At 51.7% G+C, this 24,724-nt stretch overlaps 1 protein-coding gene and 1 long non-coding RNA gene across 4 annotated transcripts in view; one reads left to right on the forward strand and one right to left on the reverse strand.

The window, feature by feature from the left end:
- Positions 1 to 224: 224 nt before the first annotated feature.
- LOC309445761 lies at positions 225 to 1,636 on the reverse strand. The gene is made up of 2 exons (XR_014185335.1): positions 1,606 to 1,636; positions 225 to 1,403 (listed from the first exon to the last, which is right to left on the reverse strand). It is a non-coding gene; the product is annotated as an uncharacterized lncRNA (long non-coding RNA).
- A 356-nt stretch (positions 1,637 to 1,992) lies between these two features.
- TRAF7 (TNF receptor associated factor 7) overlaps positions 1,993 to 24,724 on the forward strand; it is a 31,178-nt gene continuing 8,446 nt past the window's right edge. The window contains exons 1-9 of one of the 3 annotated variants that reach the window (XM_082064156.1): positions 1,993 to 2,131; positions 12,812 to 12,930; positions 13,136 to 13,193; positions 14,301 to 14,392; positions 18,640 to 18,756; positions 20,076 to 20,168; positions 21,734 to 21,767; positions 22,940 to 23,123; positions 23,787 to 23,921. In XM_082064156.1, the coding sequence (XP_081920282.1) occupies positions 12,850 to 12,930; positions 13,136 to 13,193; positions 14,301 to 14,392; positions 18,640 to 18,756; positions 20,076 to 20,168; positions 21,734 to 21,767; positions 22,940 to 23,123; positions 23,787 to 23,921 (794 nt within the window). In that variant the 5' untranslated portion in view covers positions 1,993 to 2,131; positions 12,812 to 12,849. Of the gene's footprint in view, positions 2,132 to 5,033; positions 5,055 to 6,020; positions 6,053 to 12,811; positions 12,931 to 13,135; positions 13,194 to 14,300; positions 14,393 to 18,639; positions 18,757 to 20,075; positions 20,169 to 21,733; positions 21,768 to 22,939; positions 23,124 to 23,786; positions 23,922 to 24,724 lie in introns of those variants that run through there. The other 2 variants (XM_082064158.1, XM_082064157.1) reach the window with 2 other exon arrangements.

Genomic DNA, 24,724 nt, shown 5'->3' on the forward strand with positions numbered 1-24,724 from the left:
AACCCATCTAGATCCTCCAGGGCTCAGGCACTCCAGTGCACCCAGCAAGAATGAAAGGGAGCTGGGCTGAGCTAAGCTGCAGCTCGAGTTCTAGATGCTCTGGCTCCCTTAAAGTGAACAGTAGTAACAGAAATGGGCTGCTGGGTGCCCAAATGCAAACTTTCATGTCTGTCTGTGGTTCTACAAGCCACCCATGGGACTCATGAAAAACAGAAGCAAAGAGAGTCTTTTGAAAACTTTATTAAATCTGTAAGCTGTAACATTGTGAAAATACAGACACCAAAGTGGAGACAGAACAGCAAACTAACTAAGAATTACAAGGCTAAACGTGATTTGAGACTGAGGAAAGACCATTACCTGAGCAACTTGTTATATTGCAAAGAGCCACTTTGCATCAAAGATTTCAAGATTTAAATTAATCATCCACCTAATCCAGCGCTGGCGTTCATTCGTATGGTGAGAGCTGTGAATCCTCTCACACAACTGCATGCACCATGTGCCAGGAGGTTTCCTCTCAACTACTGCGTGTGGTACAAGTCCATGACTTTTGATTTATTTTTTTGTACTTTGGGCAGTTCTGCAGCCGCTTCTTTGTGCTTTAAAAACTGCCAAGAAACAGCCCCTTCCCCGGGTGATACAGCAACCCCGGCGAGCACGTTTTTCAGCCACACTCAGAGCTTCACCCCTTGCTCCCCACACAGTGCCCCGAACTGCGGCCGCACAGAATGTCAGGGGTTGGAAGGGACCTGGAAAACTCATCCAGTGCAATCCCCCCATGGAGCAGGAACACCCAGCTGAGGTTACACAGGAAGGTGTCCAGGCGGGTTGGAATGTCTGCAGAGGAGACTCCACAACCCCCCTGGGCAGCCTGGGCCAGGCTCTGCCACCCTCACTGGGAAGAAGTTTCTTCTCAAATTTAAATGAAACCTCCTGTGTTCCAGTTTATAGCCATTGCCCCTTGTGCTATCATTGGTTCTCAGCAAAAAGAGCCTGTCTCCATCCTCCTGACACTCACCCTTATATATTTATAGCCATTAATGAAGTCACCCCTCAGTCTCCTCCTAGCTACACTCACCCTTTATATATTTATAGCCACTAATGAAGTCACCCCTCAGTCTCCTCCCAGCTAAAGAGACCCAGCTCCCCCAGCCTTTCCTCATAAGGGAGGTACCGCGGGCACCAAGCGGCTGCTCCGGCCCGTTTACCGCCCTGGCCCAACTCGTGCAAACCCCGGTAGCAGCCCACGATGTGTTACCAACAACCGGCACCGCTCAGATCCCCCGGGCAGCCCCGCCCCGGCCCGGGAAGGCTGCCCGCCGCCGGGCTCCCACATCACCGTTCACCGCTCCTGCCTCATCGCCGCGATGCTGCTCCCGCCGGCGCGATCGGGTTCCCGCCGGCCCCTGGAAAGAGACGGCAGAACGGTGAAAACAGGCTGCAGGGCGCGGCCCGGCCCCGCCCCGCCGCGGCTTTCTCGGGCCTCAGCCGTAGATCGTCAGCAGGGGCCACAGCCGGCCTCAGACGAGGTGTCAGAAAGGTGGATAGGGAACATCAACGGTCCGCCCCCGGTAACGAGCCCGCCCCCGGTTAACACCCTCACCGTACCCAGCGCCTCCCGGGCGGCCGCCCAGCCCCAGAAAGAAAGAACACGTACCTCCGCACGGAATTTATAACCCCTCTCACGTCGCTATTGGTCAGGCACACGGCCAATCGAGGGCAGTTGGCGGGACCGCACACCCGCCTTTCCCTGCGCTCATTGGTCGCCGCCTTTTCTCGCTCCAATGGTGCCGCGCGGCGCAGCATGGCTCGAGGTAGTGGTCTGCCATCGCCTGATTGGCCCCTGGAGGAGACCAAGCCAGGCCAGTAACAACAGTGGTTGTAGCATAGAGTGACTGTGAAAGCGCCAATCGACGCTGGGCCGCGAGGGCTGCTGGGAAATGTAGTCCTAACTTCACAGCGGCGCGGCGAGGAGTGGGCGGCAGGCGCCGTGTACGGACTACAAGTCCCGAGGAGCGCGGGGCGCGGGGTTCCGGCCCGGGCGGCAGCTGGGCCGCTAGCCGAGCGGGGAGCAGGCCCGGGGTCGCGATGTGCCGGGGCCGGGCACCGGCGCTCCGGCCGCCTCTGCTGCCAGGTACGAGCGGGGCCGGGCTGAGGGGAGCCCCCGGCGGAGAGGAGCCGGCCGGGTCCGGGGCTGAGGGAGCTCTGGGAGGGGAAGGGCCGGGCCGGGGGCGCGGGGCCCGGGCGGGCGGCCCCGCTCTGTGGAGGCCCCTGCGGCGGCTGCTCGGGGCAACTCCGGGGGCCGCCGCCCGCCCAGCAGCGCTGCCGCCCGTTCCCTTCCCTTCCCTCGGGCGATTTGTGGTTCGTTTTTAAACTCCGTGCAGCTGCCAGCGGGGTTTGTCAGGTGCACAGGGGAGCCCGCCTGTCACCCCGCTCGCTGTGTCACCCCCGGTGTGTCACCCCTCATGCTGTTCGGTCTCGGTCAATCCTGTCTGTGTCCTGCACTCTTTGTGCCGGCTCCCTTCCCTTTGCTGTTTGACACACCTCATCGCTGGCCGTGCTCACTTTTGCCTTTTCTGCTCTGTTACTTGTCTGATTTGGGGCACATGTTGCTGATAGTTCCCTCTTGATCCCCCAGTAACCTCATTTCCTTTTGCTTTGGTTCCACAACTTGCGCGATACTGGATATTTGGTGGTAGATCTCTGTGACTGCCCCGGGACATTTGCATGGCTCAGAATGGGCAGTGAAATTGCGCTGTTGTCTTCTGATTTCAGACCTGCTGTTCAGTTCTGCCTTATGCTGCCACCACCTCGCAGCTGCTGTTCCTCTGGCAGACTTGCTGCCAATCACTTTTCTCTTGTTTGATCTGTGGCTGTGTCCCCATGTTCCTGTTTTGTTGAGTGAAAGCCTGAAGCAAGGACTTTCTTTCAGTTCATCTTGCTTTTGAGCTGCGTTGGTATTGAAGACAGCAGCTCAGACGGGCTCGGCTGGGGCCGATGAGTGTGGGAAGAAAGCTGGTACATAACTTGGTTGGGTTTGATATGTGCGTAGTGAGCCAGCTCTGGGCTGTTGTTCCCCTGGGGTAACTGTCGTGTGATAAACTCTGGCCTGACAGTTATTTTTTCAAGTTTGACAATGTAGGAAACATAAACCAAACCGGAGCAACCAGAACATTCCATGAGGGAATGCAGGTAGCTGCTCTGCTAGCACCCAAACATGAATTTTCACAGTGTTGATTCAACTCAAGGAAACAAACCCAAATCCATAGTTCTCAGGCAGTTTGGTTCCCTGACCCGAGGGATTGCACGGTGATGCTCTGCAGTGTGAGAGCTGTGGGGCTGAGCCCACAGCTGCCATTCCTGCGACAGCGCAGCCTTAGCTGACCTTAAGCTACCTGTGAAGCACCACGGGTGAGTTTGTGTCCCCCGACTGAAACTGCTGCAGCCAACCCTTCCCCTCCCGGGGCTCCACAAACACGACCACCGGCTGGAGCTGCAGGGCGGCCCCTGCGGGCGCGGGGATGCGCCCGAGCTCCATGTGCCGCTGTGCCCCGTTCCTTGTGCCGCTGTGCCTGGCTCTATGTGCCCGGCTCTGTGTGCTATTGTGCCCAGCTCCGTGTGCCGCTGTGCCCTGCCTCAAGCTGCCGCACACGGGGCTGCACATCCACCGGGGACTGTCTGGAGCAGCACTGAGTGTCCTGCAGTTTCAGCTGCTGCTCACCAGTTACTCACCCATGGGCTGAGCTTTTTTCTGTTCAGTCGGACCTTCCCAGCCCCTGCTGGCCATGACAGAGGCGCTTTCTGATCTGCACTCCTACCTGCCTCACAGGGTGTCTTTACCAATCCCAGCTGTGTCAGGAGAAAGGCATTTGAGAGAATATCCTTTCAGCTTTCACTAACTCGATTCTCAGATTACATGGACAAGTTCAGTCTGTCACAACTCTTCCCTGCTGATTTTTATGCCCTTTGTCTTCCCTTCCCTGGCTGCACTCCCTTGCCATGGGCACGATGAGGCACACATGGGCATGTCCCCATGGGTTGGGGGACATATTGGCTGCCTGTGGTGAGGTGGGCAGTTGTTCACAGGGGGACGTGTCGCCCTTCTTTCCAGCCCAGGAGCTCTCCTGGGAGCCCAGGGCAGCAGCGCCCTGACTTACCCATTCACAGGCTGCTCTGCTCTGCCTCTAGCTCAGCCTGAGTTCAGGGCTTCATCAGAATTATCTGGCTGCTTTTAATGAGTTGTAAAAACTGCAGGAAGGGTGTTGGGGGCTGAAGCGGGGCAGTGCCTGCTCCTGGGAGAGCCTCAGCTTGGGGAGCTCCTTCTCCTGCGTGCGTGGGTGTCCTGGCAGTAGAACCCCTGCTATCAGTGCTTGTCTTTCGGGTGAGCCCTGCTCACCAGTTCTGCCTTTTGTGGCGATTCTGAGTTAACTGGATTTCCCTGGATTGTCTCTACAAGCAACAACTGTGTTGCTGTTTGTCAGGCTGTGTGATATTCAGTATTATGGATAATTTGGGAACTATCTAAAAAGGGTGAGAAACTGAATCTCCCTTTAAAGAGAGTGATGGACTGTCCTGTCCCTGGAGATTCCTCCGATCAGAGGAATAAATCTGTGTGTGCTAAGAGAGTGAAGGTTTTTTCTGCACTAGACTAAAGCTCTTCAGTCTCAGAGCAGCCAGGGCAAAGCTGCGAGGCAGCGCGGACATTGGCTGAGCTGTGGGATTTTCCAGCTGAATTTACATATCGCCCACTGCTCCGCATGCCTTTCTGTTTACATCACTTCAGAGCGATGCACACAGACACGCACACAGATAGCGGAAGAGACATTTTGACCGAGGAAAAGCCTGCCCACAGCTTAGGAACTCGGTCACGGTGGCGTCTTGCCGGGCTTTGCCACTCCGCGCCAGCCTGGGCAGCCGGTGGTGAGTTTGCTCCGAGGTGAAACGTTCGCCAGGGCGCTGGATGTTGGGGCGGGGTTGTCAGCGTTCCCGGGAGGAGCTGAGCGGGTGAGAGAGGAACCGTTTTCGTACACGTCTAGATCTTCGTGAAGAAGCAGGAGGTATCTGAAGTTTTAGAAGTGGGTACCTGTTGCCTGTCCAGCGAGCTGGGGCTGTGCTATGTTGATTTTTGTGACCCTTCAAAGTGACTTTTACAGGGATGTGTAGTGCTGGGCTGTGCAGCCACCCAGCAGATGTGCTCTGAGGTTGCTGCTGGTGCTTTCAGAAATGGAAAATCCTCAGTATTCTTCAGGTGAAGCTCTGAGCAAAGAGGCCAAGTTTGTGAGGAGAGGCGGCATCTCTGTCACTGCCTCTCCTCAGTCACAGCGGCTCCAGCGCAGCTGCTGATGGTGCATTCAGGGAGTAATTTAAATCCAGCTTTCCCAGCGTGGTGTGGGGTGGTTGTGGGACACTGAGCGGTGCTTCTGTCTGAAAGCTGTCAGTAGATTTGCCAGGGTGGAAGTGTCCACATCCACTGATTTCTTCAGGAATCAAGGGTTCTATGCTCATGTATCAAGGGGCAGGACATCACTCTTTGGATCCTATTTTGCCAAGCTGACGTTCCACCTGTCAGGCACTACAGTTGTCCCTGACTCAGTCGCCAGTGAACGCTCCCTAGCAGCGAGTGGAGCTGTTGTACATTGTGCTCTCCTGCTTATTCTCAGTGGTGAAGTCCAAGGAAACTACAAAAATAATGTGAAGTAATGCAAAAAGTTTCTTCTGTCCCGAGGACTCATTACCCTTTAGGAAAAACACCCAATACAAAAATGATTTCCCTTTCTGAACTGCATTTGCACAAAGGAATAACAGTGTTCAAACAGCTGTTGAATGTGCTCTCTCAGCTCTGCGGCCAAGTGAAGTGCTGGTAAAAGTAGCAGCAACTAAAAATATCACTTATTTTAATTGATGACAGCTCAGTACAATTATGGTCTCACTTTAAGTAGCTCAGGAAAGTTTTTATGACTTTCAATAGCAATGCAAGAGCTTGTAAACAATAAAAAGGCTCTTTCTGTTCCACAGAAGCGAAGACCCAGCAGATGGAAGTGCCATGCTCTTGTTGGTAAGGCTGAACTTCTGCTCACGTTTCATATTTTTCTAGCACTGACTGCGTCTCTCGGTATATGGGCCTGAGAGTGTCAGAAATGCCTCACCCCAGTTCTGCCTTCAGCAATTATGAAAATGGATTCTGTTCATGGAGAGCACATGAACCTGACCACTTTCTGCCATTTACCTCACACTTTCCCACCACTCAGAGTGGTTGGATTTGCAATTAGATCCCGTTAATAATTTTATTTGTCAGTCCCTGAAGTCTCCCTGACTACACTGTGGTCTTCTTTTGAAGCCAAGACCAGAACTGCTACAGCACTCTGGAGACAAGTGCCTCGAGGTTTTATGTAGCACCCAAACCTCATGGTTGTTATCCACAGCTTTTGTGATGCTGCTCAACATTTTGTTGGCTTCTTCATCTCCTGCTGCCCTCTGGGCTGAGAATTGCAGGTGTGTCCACAGAGCCTCCAGCAGCTCTTTCCCGAGTTGCAGCTGCGAGGTCAGCGCCGAGTGTTCCACGCGCCTGTTTTACATCACTTTTCCCTGAATGCTTTGTTCAGCACGTATCTCCATAAAAGCTCATCTGCAACCTTTATATCTTCTCAGCTTTGTGAGGTTCCTCTTGAGTTCCTCACCATTAAGATGATATTTGACTTCTCGAAAGAACCTTGTGTCATCTGCAAACTGGTGATTTCACTGCTCACTTTGTGTTTAATGTCTCCACCTATGACCATGAGCAAGCTTACTCAGTGGTGGTTCCTGGGGACCCTTGCGTGGTCTCCCCTAACCTGAGGAGTGACCACTGAGTTCCACCCTCTGCCTCCTGTCCTGGGACCGCCCTGAGAGGCGACTGTCTCTGTGATCTGAAGCTCACGCACGTTCTTATGGCTTGTGTTTTACAAGTCGGACTAGATGCTGATAGTCCTTGTCACTGTGTTTTTTAAGCCCTGTTAATGCAGTTCACAAGCATTTATGAAACAAGTGCTGTTTCCACCAGAGATGCTGACCAAGAAAGTCAGTATGGCTGTCACGGGGTTGTCTCTGTAGAAGAGTTGGCATCTGAGCTGATGAATCTTGTCTCAGTTGTGCTTTGGGCTGAGATGTTCCCTTGCACGTCACTGTGGGCCTCTGAGTGTTGGTTCACAGATAAAGTGTGGGCAACACCTTGAAACTGCAGAAGGAGAAAGTGGCCTGAGCCCAGATGGGGTCCACAAGCCCTGTCACCCCCCAGAAGAGCCCTGTCTGTGTGAGAGCCCACAGTGCAGCTTAGGAAAGGAGTGCAGCCCCCAAACCTGCACCCCCGCTCCCGGCACCTGTCTTGTCCCCGTCCCACCGAGCTGTTGGAGTAGTGCCCTGCGCTTCAGCTGTTGTAAGAGCATTTCTTCCGTGATGGGCCAATACTCTCAAGGGTGTGTAACCCTTCCCAGTCTGGCCGCAGTGTTGTAAGAGGAAGAGTTTGTGTCTTGCGCCATAAATACCCAGGTTGTGAAATACGGAAACTCATGTCGCCGACAGGCTGCTCCCCGCTGGAGCAGGAGAACGCAGTGCTGGGAGCAGGATAACCCGGTGCTGGCCGTTCTCAGCCAGCCACACACATTGGTCTTGCTCTCCAGCAAACACTCCCACTCTGTAGGATTTTGCCAGCCCAGCAGTTTCTGCAGGGGTAAATCACCTGAAAGATGGCTTCAGTGAGCAGAGAGAGGAAAAAAAGAAGAACGAAGCAGATGTAGGACTTTACAGAGCTTTACGGGTTGTTGATTGCTTAAGATGGAGACGCTTAGAGGTTTCTCGGCCAAAAGCCGCTGTGCCAGCTGCTCCTCAGCGGTGCCGGAGCCGCAGCCATGCCCGTGTCCCAGCCAGAGCATGAAGCCCAGCGTTGCCATTGTGCCTGCAATAGAGCAACTGGCTCCAAATCAGAACCAGGCATGCGGTGTGATCCTGGTGAAGAGTGGGATACTCTGCCATCCCTCTCCTCGTGCCATGTCCCCCCTCAAAGCCTTGGCCTTGATCTTGAGGTTGGTTGTAAGGCTCTTTTGCTGAGTGTTGGGAATAGCCGAGGGCTGTGTGCGTTCTGGGGCTCAGAGGAGAACCTTGTAGTCCCAGACTGCTCCCTGGGTGACTCTTCAGGGCAAGCTGAAGGATGAGTCAGGACAGTGATTTTGGGGAGTGATTCCCCTGGCTTTGAGGTGCAGCCATGGGGTTGGCAGCAGCGTGACACAGCCGGCAGGAATGGCCTCTGCAGTGGGGAGCAGGAGCGCTGCTGGCCCAGCCGCCTCTGCAGCTGCTGCTGGTTGGGCTTTTCCTTGCCTGGAGTACTGAATTAGGAATTTTAAGGCTCTTCTTCTCACTGAGTCTGAAAAGCCTGAGTTGATCCCCGTGGTGTGCAAATGCTGAAACCAAGTCCTTCCCCTCCCTCCCATCTGGTTACTATCAGCCGAGTGATCTAGCAAATAGCAGGTCTCCGCAGCTTCCTTTTGCCAGGGTTGATTTTTTTCCCTCAGTTTTGATTGTTTTCTTGTTTGTTTTCTGTAAAAAAACACTGAAGTTGCATGTTAATAATAAAAGTTAACTCCAGGCAAGGAGGGTCTGCATTGCGGTCTGGGCTCCCAAGCTGATCTCCAGACGCGTGGGTCCACGTGTGCCTCTCCGGTTTAGGGGACAGCCCTGTGCTGTGTGCTGCAGGGACTCACAAGTTCTTTCAAGAGTTCTTGTCTTTTCAGAGCCAGCAGAGCCTGTCCTCTCACTGCAGGTGTCAGGGTGCCTCTTCAGCCTGTTTTGCTGTAAATCACAACCTGATCCTGTAGGGTCTTGGGCCAGAAAATCAGGAGAATGCTTCCAGTGTGCAGGCTCTGATCTGTTGCTCTGCAGAGCTGCTGAAGATGCTGAGGGGATTTCTAGAGACCCTTTTTGTTTGGTCATCTGAGAACTGAGCAGCCCAAAGGATTTTCTGATTTCCAGTAATTCTTAGTTTTTCTTTTAGGTCACACAGCGCACGTGTTTTGTGACGCAGAATATTTGATGCTTTCACTGTGTCGTAGTCTGGATCTCCTCAGGACACGGTTCTGCTCGGAGCCTGCGGGATGGGAGCGGGGCCAGGAGCTGGTGTGGGGTATTCTGGGGGAGGGGGACACCAGCCCCCCAGGAGGGATCTCGTCCCCCGGTCTGGGGACACAGGACGGTGTAGCTGACAGGGATCAGATGCCGAGGTTCAGAGGTCTGGTAGGGGTTTTTGCAAGTGCTGTAGGAAACTGGTATTCATGTCTTTTCTGCCAGTTCTCTTCTGCCTCCTTTTAACATCTTTGATATCAGTTGAAAATGGCCTTTCCAGTACCTCTTGGAAGATTTATTGAGGTGTGACGGAGCCATCAGAGAGTGCTCTAGAGAGTGTCTGCTCTGAAATGCTTCGTGTATATGGCAGTTGCAGAGATTTGGGCTGAAATCAGCTGTTCCTTTGGTGGCTGGTGTTGTGCAGTCTGGCTGATGTTCCACTCCACATTTTTCCCATTGCTCACATTCCTCTGGTGTCTGTTCGAAGACCCCCGCAGGCTGGCTGCCCTGCTTGCAGGTGGGCTGCTCGGCCGAGCTGTACAGCGCAGGACATGCTTATAGCAATGAGTGGAAAACCCAGCACATGTTCCTCGCTTTGGATTTAACCAAGATCTGTTGAAGCTGGAAGGTGTTTTGCATCCGTTTCAGTGGGATTTTGGGACGAGGTGACATGAGACGTGCCTCTCTAAGGGCTCTCGGCTGTTACGGGTTCGGTGACCTGTGGGTTGGCTACCTCTGAGCCGACACTCCGAGCCCGCACGATGTTTCCAAGGGCGTTATTTACAGGCTGACACTCGTGTTTGGCTGGCAGCCCCCAGCTCACTGAATACGGCAGTGACACTGTGTGTCACTGTTGAATGACATTACAAAACCACTCAACCTGTTAGCTGTCCTCATTCTTGTTTTTTCCTGTCTCTGTGCTCTGAGGTGAGCGCTTTCCCATTTCTTTTTTGCATTTCCATCTGTTGTGTTTGAAGGCAATACATACCCTGAAAATGAGAGAAGGGTGAAGCTTCTGCTGGTGTCTCCAGAGGATGTGCCTCCTCTCTTTCCACCTGGGACTGATCATTTACCCTCAAACCCAGTAGGAATATTTGATATGCCAGGTTCCCTTAATGCTGCTGTGGGACTGTACCCCTGGTCTTTTCTTCTGAGCAGGGCAAGACAGGGGGTGTTTGGGTGGATGCTGCTGAGGTTCTCTGAAGAAGGAATCATGAATTCATAGCCCTGAAAAGTGAGTCCCTCTATTCCTACCCTGCCGTGGGAGGTGGAGGGTGCCCAGTCCCTGCTCCACAGGAGAAACTGCGGAGCCCAGATGTGTTGTTAGACAAGAGAACCTATAGAGGAGGGGAACTTCAGGGATACACACGTGTTATTTAGATAATGCAACCTTGAGACATGAAATCCCAGGAAATGTGGCAGTTTGTCGTCGCTCATGGCAGTACTTGCTTTACATTATTTATGAGCACTGCATTATCTGGAGGCCCCAGCTAAGGCAGAGACCTTTTATTTTTTTGCTAGATGCTGCACAATATCCAAAGATTCTTTAATCTTCAGGCTTTGCAGCCCAGGTATGCTGTGCAGAAGAGGTAAACTGAAAGAATAAAAGGCTCCTGATGGCCAGTGCCCAAGTTCTCGCTTGCTGGAGCCCAGCTTAAACTCGGCAGGTCTGCACCGTGCAGCAGCACAGCGCTGGTTCGTTCCTGCTGTTCTTGAGACAGCTCCAGCAACTCTGCTTAGCATCTCCTGAGGGATCTGGCATTTGCAAACAGCCAGCACAGTGCTTTCAAATGTGTGGAAAACATGATCCAGATCCCTGTTTTTCAGATGGTCTTGGGTTTGGTTTTGGAGTTTCTGTTTGGTTCTTTTTTGGTTTGGGTTTTAGAGGTTTTCCTTTGTTTTAGACGAATGTTTTTAAAGAATTTAGACCCGAGCAGTGATTCCCTGGGCTGCACTGCTGCAATCTGTCAGCCTGACAGTTGTCCGATCAAGAACTGCAGTGAGAAACACCATGTGCTGATTCGGAGCATTGACTGAGAGCAGACCCAGCATCACCTTTGCAGAGTTTAAAATGGGATTTGAGGACAGGACTGGCTGGGTGTGCTGGTGCTGGTGCGGGAGGCAGGAGTGCTCGTGGGCTGGGACTGAGGAGGCCCTGGGGAAGTCCCAGGTCACAGCTCCACTGTGTGGTTGTGTCCCTCTGTGAGCCTCAGTTTTCCTTTCTATAAAGTAGAGAAATCAGCGTTCGTCTCCATAGTAAAGAGCTTGGCGATGTAGGACTTCTCACCCTCAGATAAGAGAAGACCAATTGCTAGAAGCAGCCACTTAACCTCCCAAGAGTTGGAAGTGTGAGCAGTGGGAGCCTGGCTGAACGCAGTGTCTGAGCTGGGGCCAGAACCAGACGCATCGGAAAGGGACGTTCTCAGGGACATGGTTTAGCTTGGCAGTGTTGGGTTAACAGTTGGACTCTATGATCTTAAAGGTCTTTTCCAACCAAAACGATTCTGTGATTGCAAGTATCTGTGGGGTGTTTCTTCCCAGGCACTCTTTGCTGGTGGCTGGCTCTTGTCCTGCAAAAAAGGGGTTTGGCTATGTCTGAGTTAAGCCATTTTTGGCCTGTCTGTCCTCACTGCAGATGTCTGTCTGGTTAGCCCTTGGACTCTGCTACTCGCAGTGAGAGTGCTGAGACTTCACTGTGCCTTGGACAGAAAGGGGTCACTTAATCAGGGTCCTTCCTGAGCAGGTGATTCCTGGGCTTCCCGTCCCCTTGGGCGGGCTGGGGCAGCCTGCGAGCACGACAGGACCTTCAGCTGCCAGCAGAGCCCAGTGCCCTGCCGGACCCATGTCTTCTCTGATGGAAGCTTCTGCTCAAGACACAATCATCTCTATACGATGGCAGAGAGGAGCTGTGGCTCCTCCCCGTGGTGCCCTGGCTCCGAAGGAGGCTCTTTGAGAGCATCTCGGCAGATTCGCTGGGACGACGGTAGAACTTTATGCTCTGAAGTCAGCATCAGGTTTCAACAGAGGTTAAAGAAAGCAAACTCCATGTGTTTCTGCAGATTATTATTGTGTAAGGCTTGACTTTGCAAACTTGAACCTAGTGAAAAACTGCGTAAACAACGGAGGAAGAGAAATGAGCCCCTCTGCTGACTTCTGGGGGAAGAGGGTTTCTCTTTCTGGGTGATGATCGAGACTTTGCTGGTGGCTTCTGAGTAGAAACTGGGAGTGAGATCCAGAGTCACAAACACATTACTCGAAGTAAGGTTTCTTTCATGGTTTCCTTGACTTCGTAGCTCAGACCGTGCTAGAAAGAACTCCTTTAATGGAAATATAACTACATCAACTGTTTTCTCTCTTTTTGAAAACACTGATGTATATCGTGGCCAAGGGCATGCTGTCTTTCTCACAGTAGTCTCCTGAGAAGTCTTGTCTGCTATTAAAGCAGTTGTATACTTGTAAAAGCAGCTAATGGTTATGGGTATTCCAGTATTTAGGTGATTAAGGAGTTATTTTAAAAGATGATTGTATATTCATAAAATGCTGAACACTCATCCAGGAGTGATTTGAAGGAACCTGACTTTGTCCTTGCCACTTGCTTCCGAAAATCCAGATTTACATGAGTTTAGGTAAACACTTGGATGTAATGCTAGAGGAGAGTGTTCTCTGAGGCCAGGAAAATACACACAATGAACCTAATGCTCTTTCTGTCTGTCTTCTTCCCCAGAGCAAACTTCCCATCACTAACAAATGCTGGCCTAGATTATGAGCTCAAACAAGAACGCTCGCTATAATCGTTTCTCCAGTGGCACAACAAACATCACTACTTCCGAAAACACTAACGGGGTAAGGGCTGCTTCTGATGTTCTCATCCTTTCTTTTGAGAAAATGAAGATGCCCGTTGAATATATGGTATTTTCTTGCCTCTTAAAAATCCACAGATAAAAGTTGGGAATATATATGTATATTTTTTCATCAGTTTGGGAAAGGTAGCAGACCTTTGGGTGGGCTGCAGTGATACGCACTGACCTTCAGTTTGTCAATGTTTCAGACAAGAATGGAAACAACTTTTGGGCCAGCCTACTCTGCTGTGACGACCATCACAAAGCGTGAGTGTATTTTGTGTGTAGAGCTTCTCCCAAAGCACTGGGTGTGATTCCTACCAGGTTTGTTGTTTTACAAATGATAAAGCTGTTGGGAGAATCACCGTGTTCATTACTGACAGGTGCCGAGGTGCAGTTTTTGGTATTGTGCAGCCCAAGTGTTATTTAATCGTGGCACCTGATCAGCAGGCATGATGGAAATGAGCACTCAGAGAAATTTTCTCCCATTAGGCAGATTTAACAGGACTGCTGGGAAGCCCTTGCTGGAGTTAGGATAGTACAACAGGGTTTGATACAGAGCTCAGTCCCAAATCTTATTTATCCCTCATGCAATCATTACCAGCGCAGAAAATTCCCATCTTCACTCTCTGCCTGAGTCACCCTGGACACTTTGGTAAAAGCCCCGTGGCCGTTTTTAACTCAGACTGGAAGGGGTGCAAGCGAACCTGCTCATTTGAAATTCTTGTGCTTTGCTCCTCAAAGCCCAGCAGGTGAGGAGTCTGAGCCTGGCACATGGTGTGAATGTAGGAAGAGGTCTGGTTTCATTTCGGAATAAAAATATCCTGCTTTACTAAAGATAAACTGTGGCACTTGACACTGATTTAGATAAGGAAATGAACATCTGCCTGGAGGAGATGTTTGGATTACATTTGTACAGGATTCTGGACTCTAGACGTTTTTGGGCTACTGAATATTTACATTCAAAATTTTATGTAAGTCAGTAATAGGACCTTTATACAAATAACTCCAATTTAATTTAGCCTGCTTCCCTTGTGCTACAAGAATATCCAGACCTCCCTTGATCGAAGCGATTTTCTTGGTGACTGAAATACGTAGGAGTATAAGGTTTCCTTTTAATAGTATTTTTAACCTATGGAGCTGGTGGAATATTATCTGTGCTCTTTTCTGGGCGAGCCACCTTCAAAGTGCCGCATACATTTCAGCAAGCGATCAGAGATCTGCACTGGTGTGTCCAGGCCAAGAACTGGAGCTGGGGAATCCCCAGTCTTTTCCTTTTTCAAGGAACACTGACAGCTACAGAGACTGCCCTGTAGCTCAGAAATGTTACTGAGTAACCTAAAAGCCTTTTTAATTTTTTTTTTTACTTTAAAGCTGACGGGACCAATACTTTTAAACAGCATCGTCGGACCCCGTCCTCCTCCAGCACGCTCACCTACTCCCCACGAGATGAGGACGATGGCATGGTAGGTGTTGGCAGGACCGCCCCAGCTGACTGGCTTAGCTGATTAAATGTCAAACGAGAGGTGTCTGATGCTCCTTGGCTGGCCTTGCCATTCCACCGCGCTGTGTTGTATTGGAGGCAGGTGCCTGCACCAAAAGCAGGACCAGCTGCAGCATTTCCTGGCTGCTCCCAGGGCTGGTGCAGGGGGAAGCGGGGGCTGTTTCATAGCCCAGGAGCTCCAAATCCCCCAAGCCTCCTTGGTACCTGCCTCTTGATGTTGAGCAGAGAGCTCTGGGTCTCCTGAGCTGGGGAGAAAACAGAGCTGCTGTCACAGTGTCCTGTGGGGAGAAAACAGAGCTGCTGTCACAGTGTCCAAGGTGTTACCAAGGCCGGGCAGTGGCCTGTGGGATGGACCATCAGCAGCACAGCTGGCCCTGCAGTTAGGACTAGAAAATTCATTCCTCTTTCTACCTCCAGATGGGGCTTCTGACCGCAGGGAGCAGGTTTGAAAGCTGCAAAGCGGGATGTCGGACACTACAGACTCTGCTCAGCTCCCGGGGGTTAATTACATTAGCGGGGGCTTCTCATACAAAACATTCCCATGTCTCACGATATCTTTACAGAAAAGCACTCCCAGTTTTGTATCCAGCTATCTCATTCATCATGCTCACTTTTGAGTAATTTCTTTTTGGAGAATTTAGTGATTGAACAGGCCTCAGGGTTAGCTGGTTAAAGAGAAATTAAATCAGTTGAATCAAATCAAGAACAGCAACAGGGAAGCAAACCTCTGTGAATGGACAGGCAGCTCTCAGGCCTTGATCTTCTCCTGTCCCCGGTGCTCCAGCCACATCTCATAACCAAAACCTCCTATTTAGGTTCAAGTCTGTGAATAGTGGACTCCAAATTAAGTCAGTTGTTGTAAACTTGGTCGGGTTACAAGACCCAGGTCCCAAGCCAGGCATAAATGGATCACTGCTGCTGCGGAATTAGGCACTAGCAGAGACCAGGGTCAGCAACAGGATGAAGCTACACCTCTTAAAATAAATTTGACACCAGATTGCAAAGAACTTTATTGTCAGCATCCTATAAAGTTCCTTCTGTTGCTCAGAGATCTTGCTGTGTTTTATGTGAGCATGTGTTTGTTTTTTCACAAAGTCCTTTGAAGGTTTGCCAGGTGTCCTTGGCAAATGCAGCTCTCCATCACACTGCTGACCCCGTGGCGCTGGGCTGCTGCTGCAGGAACTGATCCTGTGGGCTCAGGCTGTGCTCCCTGTGCCCTTTTCACAAGCTGTGCAGGGCTCACAGGGCACAGGTGGCGATTTTTCCAGAGGAGCGAGGGGTGCTGTGGACATGACATTTGGCCATTTCTGATGGAGAAGCTTCCTGACTCCTCTGAAAACTACGGTGTGGCAAATTGCAGTGTGCAGCCAAGAGTAAGACAGATCTCTGCTAGGACCTGGCCTCAGTCCTCTTGGGCAGCCTCAGACATTTTCCCTGGAGCGCTAAATATTATTAAGCAAAAAGAGCAAGAGGATTAACAAGTGGTTCAGGAAGCAGCCTACAGGCCCAGGTGTCACCAAACCATAGTCCTGCTCTGCCTGCTGCTCTAGACAAACTCTCACTGACCCTTAGGAAACTTCCTTTGCTTTTTCAGGAAATAATCCGGGATTTCCCTTCCTCATGGCTAAGTTTTCCCATCTCCAGGAGCTGCCAAGGGCTTCTCAGCCTTCAGAGAGACAGCTGGAGACAAGTCAGAGCCCTCCTGTGCCCTCCACTGCCCCTTTTTCTTTCTTTTTAAAGCTTCTGTTAATGAAACCCAAAGTAGAGCAGCACGCTCTGTGTGCAAGGCGGGGGCTATTGAGCGGCTGCTGTTGTTTTTCTGCAAACAATGCGGCAGGTTCCCAGCCTTGCTGTGCTGACAGGAGCAAGAATGAGGACTGTATGGAGCCTTCACGTGGAGGCTGCTCTTGCAGCTGATGTGATGGGAACTGCACCTAGAGATGACAGCTTAGTATTCAGCCGAATGTGTGCTAATGGATGAAGAGCTGACTGGCTGTGCCACCTTGGCCCTGTCCCAGGGCCTGGTGCTCCTTGGCTTTGGTTCTATATGTCCCCCAACCTGGGCAGATGCCCTCAGGGTGGGGGTTCTGCAGTCCCCATGCTTTGTTATTCTCTTTCAGGAGCACCCCGCAGTCCATCCCCTTGTGCTGGCTGCTCTATGCACAACTAAGTGCTGCAAAGCTCAGTCTAAAGAGCCAGGCTAGGAGTGGGAAGCAGTGCAGTGACTAACCCTGTGGAGCTGAGGTCTCTTGCATCTCAGCCTTTTTTGCTTGGCAAAATGTCACCACAGCCTGCATGGAGTGACCTTTCTCAGCACATCAGCTTCCCTTCTATGCGCTTGAGCCCAGCCAGGACATGGGGAGCTGAGCCCACAGTGCTGCACAAGCCTGGCCAGGCCACGTCTCAGCCCTTGGCCTCCCTGCAGTGCCCTTGGGCTGCAGCCCCCTCCTCTCCACTGGTGACCCACGCAGGATGTTGCTCTTGATAAAACTGCCTCCCTGCAGTGCCTGCCTTCGCTGCCCTGATCTCTGCGTCGCCTCCAGAATGGGAATTACACAGTTATTCTTGTTATTTTAATAACTTCTGTTACCAGTGGAGGAAAACAGTAGAATTAATGGATACACATAAAAGTGATTTACCTTGTTATAACCATCCCTCCTCAAGGTTTACATATTTAGCCAATAAATAAGCCTTCTTTAAGAAAAAGAGCTTTATGCCTTGACTTCTAAGCAGACGCAGCATTTGTGAGCTCCTGGGATCCAAGTCTCATAAAAACAAAGCAGCCAGAGCAGTGTGAAGAACCAGCAGGACCCTGGTCTGCTCCTCCTCTGCAGCCCAGCCAGGACCGCTCGGGCTGCGCTGTGGTCTGTCTCCAGAGAAGGCAGCAGCCTCTGAAGCTTGTCTTACATCTTTAATTCCTGAATTTCCTGATGGCCCCACTGGCCTCTTACATTGCTTTTCTTTGTTGTTGGGTGTGATGTCACACGCTTTCACCCAGGGCAAGCACACAAAGTGCAGCTTGGGAGCTTCAGAGGAAAAAATGTTGTGCTCACGCGGTAGCGCAGTCTCATCCCTGCAGCTTTCCCTGTCCCAGCTGCGTGGGGCAGGACTGACATGGTCTGGGGACAGAGGAGTCCCTGTCCAGGCAGCGGGGCCGTCACCCCCATAGCTCCCTCCAGCCAGTGCTTATGGAAGTTTGCGTGGATATAGGCGACGCTCAAGCCAGGTGTAGGTGTGATATGTGCAGGCGTAGGTGCGATAAGTGCAGGTGCAGGCAGCCTGGACATTGCTCATCTCTTGATGCCAAGCATCTGAAGCTTGCAGCTTCATTCTGCCCTGTCTTTGTCGGCCCATCCATTCCACTCCTTGCTTCCACTGCTTGTTTGTTGCTTCTCTGCACCCTTCCCAGTGCTCCAGCAGCAGCTTTTCCAGAGGAACCCAGCAGCAGCTGTTCTAGACCCCCAAATCCAATCACCCCATTGTCCGAAGAGCCTCCGGTTTCACTTTGACACCAAACTGCATCTTGGCTACGTGCTGCTCATTGATATTCCACCCTTGGAGATGTGTCGCTGGTTAATATTCCAGCGGCAGCATTCCCACAAAGCCAATCCCAAGGCCGCCGTAACCGGTGGGATTTTTCTTGATTGGTGCAAGCGATGTCCACTGAGCTCTGCCCTCCCGAGCAGGAAGCGACAAAGCCACTCTGTTACCGAATTGAATAGAAGGAAGTCTCCACACTTACGCAAAGAAATTTGGCAGAAGTTAGATAGCGAGTGAAACAACAAGTGCTGCTGCAGAGATTATAGCAATGGCAGGAGCTGGTCGCTGTCTCTGGGGGAGACTTACAGAGCTTTCTGTGAAGGATTAATTCTTCCAAATCATTGCTTTGCGGGTGCACACGGTGAGTATACAAATGAATGCACCTTGGAGAAAGTTACGTGCTTGGAATGTAGATGTCAGCGTGATTTAGCGCGTTACACGGGAACGGTGCCTGTCCTGTCCCTGAGCGCGGTGCGGCGTCCCGGCTGCAGGACGGGCGCACGGCAGCAAGACACTGCTTCTGGGGCTGCTCAGGGCAGCTGGGCGGGAACACATGGAGCTGCTGAGATCCATGGAGCAGGGGGACTGAATTTGAAGTCTCTGTGTGTAGGGTTTTGGAGGGAGGGGATTTATTTGCAATAACAAGGGCTGTTTTTTGTCTCTCTGAAGCCTCCAATCAGCACCCCACGGCGCTCTGACTCCGCTATCTCCGTCCGTTCATTACACTCCGAGTCCAACATGTCCTTGCGCTCAACATTCTCACTCCATGAGGAAGAGGAGGAGCCAGTAGGTATTTGGGATTGTCTGAAGGCGCAGTATTAGGAAGTTGAGTGTCAAAAGAGTAACTTAGTGGACTCTTTTGAGTACATGGATCTACCATGGGCACATTGTCATGATATCTGGCAACTAGAAGCCTGGCTGTCAGGACACCTGCTTTTAATTTTCTTTCCACCACTGACTTCGGCAAGTTACTTTGCCTCCTTGTGTACCATTTCCCCGTATGTAAAGAAGGGACAATGGTGAGGCTTTTCTGCTTCTCGGAAAAACTGTAAGTCTTTGCGAAGTCGTGTGTGATTCCATGGCTCTGCTGCAGCACAGCAGGGGGTGCAGGGCTTTAGGCTGCTGGTGTAGCCCCAGGCAGCAAGGCTCATACAATTCCCCACTGATTCAGAGCCCCATCCTGCATTTGGGGCTGCATGGCACCCCTCTGACTTGATTGTAAGTGCCAGGTGGGTGCATGGGATTGTCCACATGTGACTCTTGTTGCGGGGGGAAACTTTAAAGCAGAGCTTAGCTTTGTGACCTGCTAACTAACCCCAGACTGGATGCATAAAAGGTCAGGTGGCGTTTTGCCACAGATCTGGGACAAAAGCATGTGTTTCATATTTAGGAACCCAGGGGGTTGTGTTTGCAGTTCTGAGCACAGCACAGGATGAAAAGACAGACCGAACTGCAGTGATTGATTCAAAAGGCTCTGAAACGTGAAGCCCTGCTCTGGTGTGGAGCGGAGAGCTGCTCGTCTCAGGGAGGACGTGCTCAGACCCCATGCTCCGGTAGTCTTAGCTGGTAAACAAAACCGGAGAGATCAGCCCATTGAGGCAGAAACAATATTGTTTCTGCTTCATAAGGGAATGAAAGAGCCCTTCCTTCAGGATGTTTCAAAAATACAAGAAGGCAAGCTGTTCTAAAACTGCTTTTAAACTTCAGGCTTAGCATGGGGGACATTTTTGACAATGCGTTGTTCAGTCCAGTCAAGAAAAAGGTACCAGACAGCGCAGCTCACCTGGTGACTTGTCACCGGCAAAGGAATTGGTCTGTGCAGTTTGCTGTCAGGTCCTGATCCTGCGCATGCTGGTGGCACCCGGGTTGTGATGAGCTGAGGGTCTCCAGCCATTGCCAAGTTCATTCTTCCCCTGCCTCTTACATACTGGAGGTCAGCATATTCAGACAAAAGTTTATTATGAGATAATGAAATTACTAGTGTGCTCTGTGCCCCTGGCTCCCCAAGGCTCACCGCTGAAGAGTTTTGTTCCTTCTGCAGAGCTGGAGACTCTTGCATTTGGACTAATCCCTGTGCTCTGTCTGTCCCTTTCTCTCCTCTTCAGGAACCCTTGGTTTTTGCTGAACAACCGTCTGTGAAGCTGTGCTGCCAACTGTGCTGTAGTGTGTTTAAGGATCCAGTTATCACAACCTGTGGGGTGAGGCACTATTCTTCCTAATCCTGAGCATGGGCTCCACAGATGTCCTATGTGCCTTATAGCCAAGTGAAGCCTGGGGCTTGCTTAAAATTGGGCTGCTTTTCCCAGGCGAGCTGTACTGTCAGCCTCCCCATCCTCGCCACGTTGTGTCTCCTTAGTGTGGCCTCAGTGAAGTCTAAAACTCCTTGTTCCCTGGCACAATGGGCTCTGCACCACGCTACTGCCCCCCAGGTACCCCAGGAACAGCCGTTCTGCAGTTGTGAAGTGTTTCTTATAAAACAAGAATGGCGTGAAGCTTCATTTAGTTAATGCTTGCAAAGGGATTTGAGATCCCCTAATAAAAGGCACAGAGTATTATGAATATTCTTCTATATTCCATTTTACTGGGATTTAATAGAAACTGTATATTATTTCTGATTCTGTGCTACATGTGGAGAAAGATGGCTTTGTGACAGGCTCGCTAATGCTTCTGACGTGCTTCTGATTGCTGGGATGGAGCTGTAGCAAGAAAAGCAGAGAACAGGATTGCTTGTTGCAGTGGGGTGCTATGCCCAAAGGTGCTGGAAGTTGATGCAATTTTGCTGCACCATTTCAGTAATCAGCTCTTCATGGAGACACGGAGGTTTACTGGTTAGCACGGAAAAACAAAAGCGTGCTGCAGGAAGCAGCCTGGCTTCATTTGCAGCCCTGCTTTGGCAGCTCTGAGAGAGCAGCGTGCAGCTGTGCAGGGCAGGAAGGGCCGCAGGAGCAGGAGCAGGTCACAGTTCTGAAGAGGGACCTGCAGCGCTGCTGTCAAGCGCTGGCCCTGCGATGGAGGAACGGGGCTGAGGAGCCTCCAGGGAACCCATGGGGCAAGTTCAAGACCAGTAAAATGCTGCAGCCTTTGTTCTTCCCTTTATATTCGTTAACACGTTAGATTGAGTTTCCTACTTTGTCAAGTTAAATTGTTGCCCATACATTTCTGCTGTGGGAACAGAGAGATAGGGAGCTGTTTCAAGTGGCAAAATTTACAGTGCATTTAATGGGCCGACAAACCAGCTGTCCCATCCACCTGTCAGCAGGAGAGCTTTGACTACATTAGAAGAGCTATAGAAGGATATATGTGTTGGGCTGACTGGCCAAGGACAAGGCCAGACTGGTGCTCTGTCCCTTGAGGACTTCTCAGGGAAATGAGAGGAATGACACGGACTGAGTGGGGGTGAGGAAGGGAAGCTCCCTGCAGACTTAAAGGGTAGGACCGTCAGAGTGAGGCAGAACGTGTCTGTGGCTTTGGCTTGTGCTGTGATCACAGCCTCATCCTGAACAGGACAGAACCCTCCAAGCTCAAACCATGCGCTTAATACTTCTCCAAACAGGACCTGTGTTGCACTCTGCTGCCTGAGCAAGCAGCTGGTTTTTGCCCTGTGGCGCAGACTCCGGAGCACGCTGAGCTGTAAAACAGGCAGAACAGCTGCTGAGCTGTGCCACAGGCTGTGGTATCTCCCACCTTTCCCATCGTTAGCCACAGGGAACAATTTGTCCGATATTGTTTACGCTGACACTGCTGTTCCTCTTTGTCTCCACAGCACACATTTTGTAGAAGATGTGCCTTAACATCTGGTGAGTACAGAACTGTTCTTGTGTGCTGCAGCCAAAACGCTGTTATTTTCTGGTTTGTTTGCTTTCACTTAAAAAGAAACCCGCAGAAAGATGTCTGAAGGGCTTAAAGCAAGCTGTCAGTCCCAGGCTGGGGCTGGGACATTGGTGGCTGTGCAACTCGAGCTCTGACGGTTCGCACTGTAGCATGGGCATTGAAGGGCTGGGTCCGGCTCCTGGGCACAGGATGTTCTCAAATCCTGGAATATGCGGTGGATAATCCCAGGATAATACATCTCTGCCCAGAGCTGTCCCATTGGTGTCAGACAGAAAGCTTTCTGTGGCTGCCTGGCTAATGGACAGGGAAGCCATGTTTGGCAGAGACCCATCCAACCCCTCCTCTCCATCCCCTCTGCACCAGCGCTCTGGCTGCTGAGCCCAGGCACAGGAGCACATGGAACTGTTCAAGCTCCCCCAGCTCTTCCAGAATCCTGCTGGAGCCCAAGTGTCTGGCTGCTGGCCTGGCCTAACCAGCCCTCGCTTGCATTGGACTCTGTGCTACCAAAAATACTTTATTTGGCACGAGCCTGTGCCCCTCTTGGAAAGCTGCTGTTCAGTGCAAAGCCAAGCCATTGGGATTACCAGAACAGCGAGCCCTGAGGAGGCTCCCTAGGGAGTCCAGCAGAACAGCAGCTTGTGTTTGCCTTAAGGTGTTTGTCTTCCACACACGAGGGGTCCCTCTGCTTTGTGCACTAACCCTCTGTCACCACGTTGTGCTGTGTCTGTCTCAACCAATAGATGTGTAGCAAAAGGCTTTGCAGTTGCAATGCTGAGTTGCTCCGTTTTGCTCTGGAGCTGAGCCCCGGGCCTGGGTAGGGAACAGGTTGTGTACAGGGATCTGCTGGTCTGTGCTCGCTGCCTGGGAACACTGTCACACCAGCAAGCACAAGGTAGTCTAATTAGTGTGGCCTTCTTCGCTGGCAGCTAGCTCACATTATCATGGATTAACATAAACTGTGACTTTTCACCAAGCCCCAGGACAAACCAGAGGTAGCGGCTTGCAGACCTTGTGTGAATGTTCATGGGTTCCATTGCCACCCACCTGGGATCTGCCCATCTTGGCCAGAGAAGGCAAAACAAATCTGTGGTGTCTCAGCCCTTGCTGACTCTGTCTCTTTCGCTTCCCCACCCGGCAGAGAAGTGCCCCGTGGACAATGCCAAACTGACCGTCGTGGTGAACAACATTGCGGTGGCTGAGCAGATCGGGGAGCTCTTCATCCACTGCAAGTACGGCTGCCGGCCCGCAGCCAGCAGCAAGCCCGCTGCCTTCGAGGTGGATCCCCGGGGCTGCCCCTTCACGATTAAACTGAGTGCCAGGAAGTAAGTGGCTTGTTACCCATGTGCAGCCTCTCTGGGGAAGGGCTTCCACTGCCACAAATCTACTGTTGGATCTGAACTGCCCTGCAGCTCCTGCTAGTGGTGTGGGAATGGGCAGGGTCACTTGAGGGGACAGTTCTTCCCACTGTGTCTCTGGATGATGGCACGTGGGCTGGTCTCAGGGAATGGATGCTGTTCCCTGCCCAGCTCACCTGAGTGTCTCAGCGTCAGGACACTGTGAAAGCGGCCACCTCACATCTGGGATGAAACACTGGGGCAATGGCCAAGCAGAGAACGTGGGATTCTTTCTCAAGAGGTGTTATTCTAGTTATGTCCTAGGAATATGAAATCTATCTCCCTCCCCTTCCTAAATGTGTTCACTGTCTTCCCTGCCACCTCACCATTGCCTGTTGTTGAGAGCTGCCTGAAGGCTCAGCCAATCAGCTGCAGAAGTAGATGTTCCTTGAGTAAATGTGGCCCATTATTACTCTCAACTTCCTGGCCAAATGAGAATTTAAAGCTGTAGTTGCAGTCTTAGAGCAGGAGGCTTTTGATCACCTGACAGCCTCACAGGGCTGGTTTGCTCCTTTCCTGATGATCTCTGTTGTTTCCATTAATTTTTGCATATCGCTGATTTTCCCTCCTTTTGCCTCTCTCCATGGGCAGAGATCATGAAAGCAGCTGTGATTACAGGCCGGTTCGGTGCCCCAATAACCCCAGCTGCCCACCTCTGCTGAAAATGAACCTGGAGGCACATCTGAAAGAGTGCGAGCACATAAAGTGTCCCCACTCCAAATACGGGTAAGGAGCTGATGCTTTCTAGTGGAAAGGATGCACTGAGCTCATGTCTGAGCTGCTTTTTGGCCACTACAGCCTCGAGATGGTCCCATGAACTCTAAGCAGCTCTCCCGAGTGCTGTGCAGTGGCTTGAGACTGAGGTCAGGCTTGCAGAAGGAGCCGCAAGGCTCATATTGAGAACAGGTGGGTCAGTGAGCCCTGCTGTCAGCCGAGGAGGAGGAGGGTGAGGTGCATAGGCAGGAGAACTGCCTGGAGAGAGTCAGAGCAATGGCTGTGGCCAGAGCCAAGCAGTGGGGAGGATGAGGACAAGAGTAACGCAAGCACCACAGCCGCGTCTTTCAAAGCAGCCCCTCTCCCATGCCAAAGGATGTGCTGATCAGCCTCGGAGCAGGCCCTGTCACCTGAGCAGCCCCTGTCACCTGAGCAGGCGTGCAGCGCAGGCTGGGGTCCCTGCAGGACGCACAGCTGAGGTTGCTGCTGCAGGAAGAGATGTCTTGGCAGCAGAGCGAGGCACGTGCTGGCAGAGCAGCCCTGACTCCCCACCGCAGCCCCAAGTCAGCAGCTGCTGACATCAGCTGCTGTTTTTTCCATTGGTTTTGATGGCTTTTCGATTGGACTCCTGATGAGCACACAAACTGACACCACATTTTGTTTCTTGCCCAAGATCTGCTTTTCCTTGTAACTACCTAGACAGACAAACAGACAGTTCAGTTTGGGGCCCATGCCCTGGCTAAAGCTGCACGACCTCTGTGTCGCTGTGTTGCCTGCAGCCAGCAGGATGCTGAACCGTGGTACCGCTCTGCTTC

Source organism: Streptopelia decaocto (genome assembly GCF_964273445.1).
Source record: "Streptopelia decaocto genome assembly, chromosome: 13".
In the NCBI taxonomy this organism is placed as follows: domain Eukaryota; kingdom Metazoa; phylum Chordata; class Aves; order Columbiformes; family Columbidae; genus Streptopelia; species Streptopelia decaocto.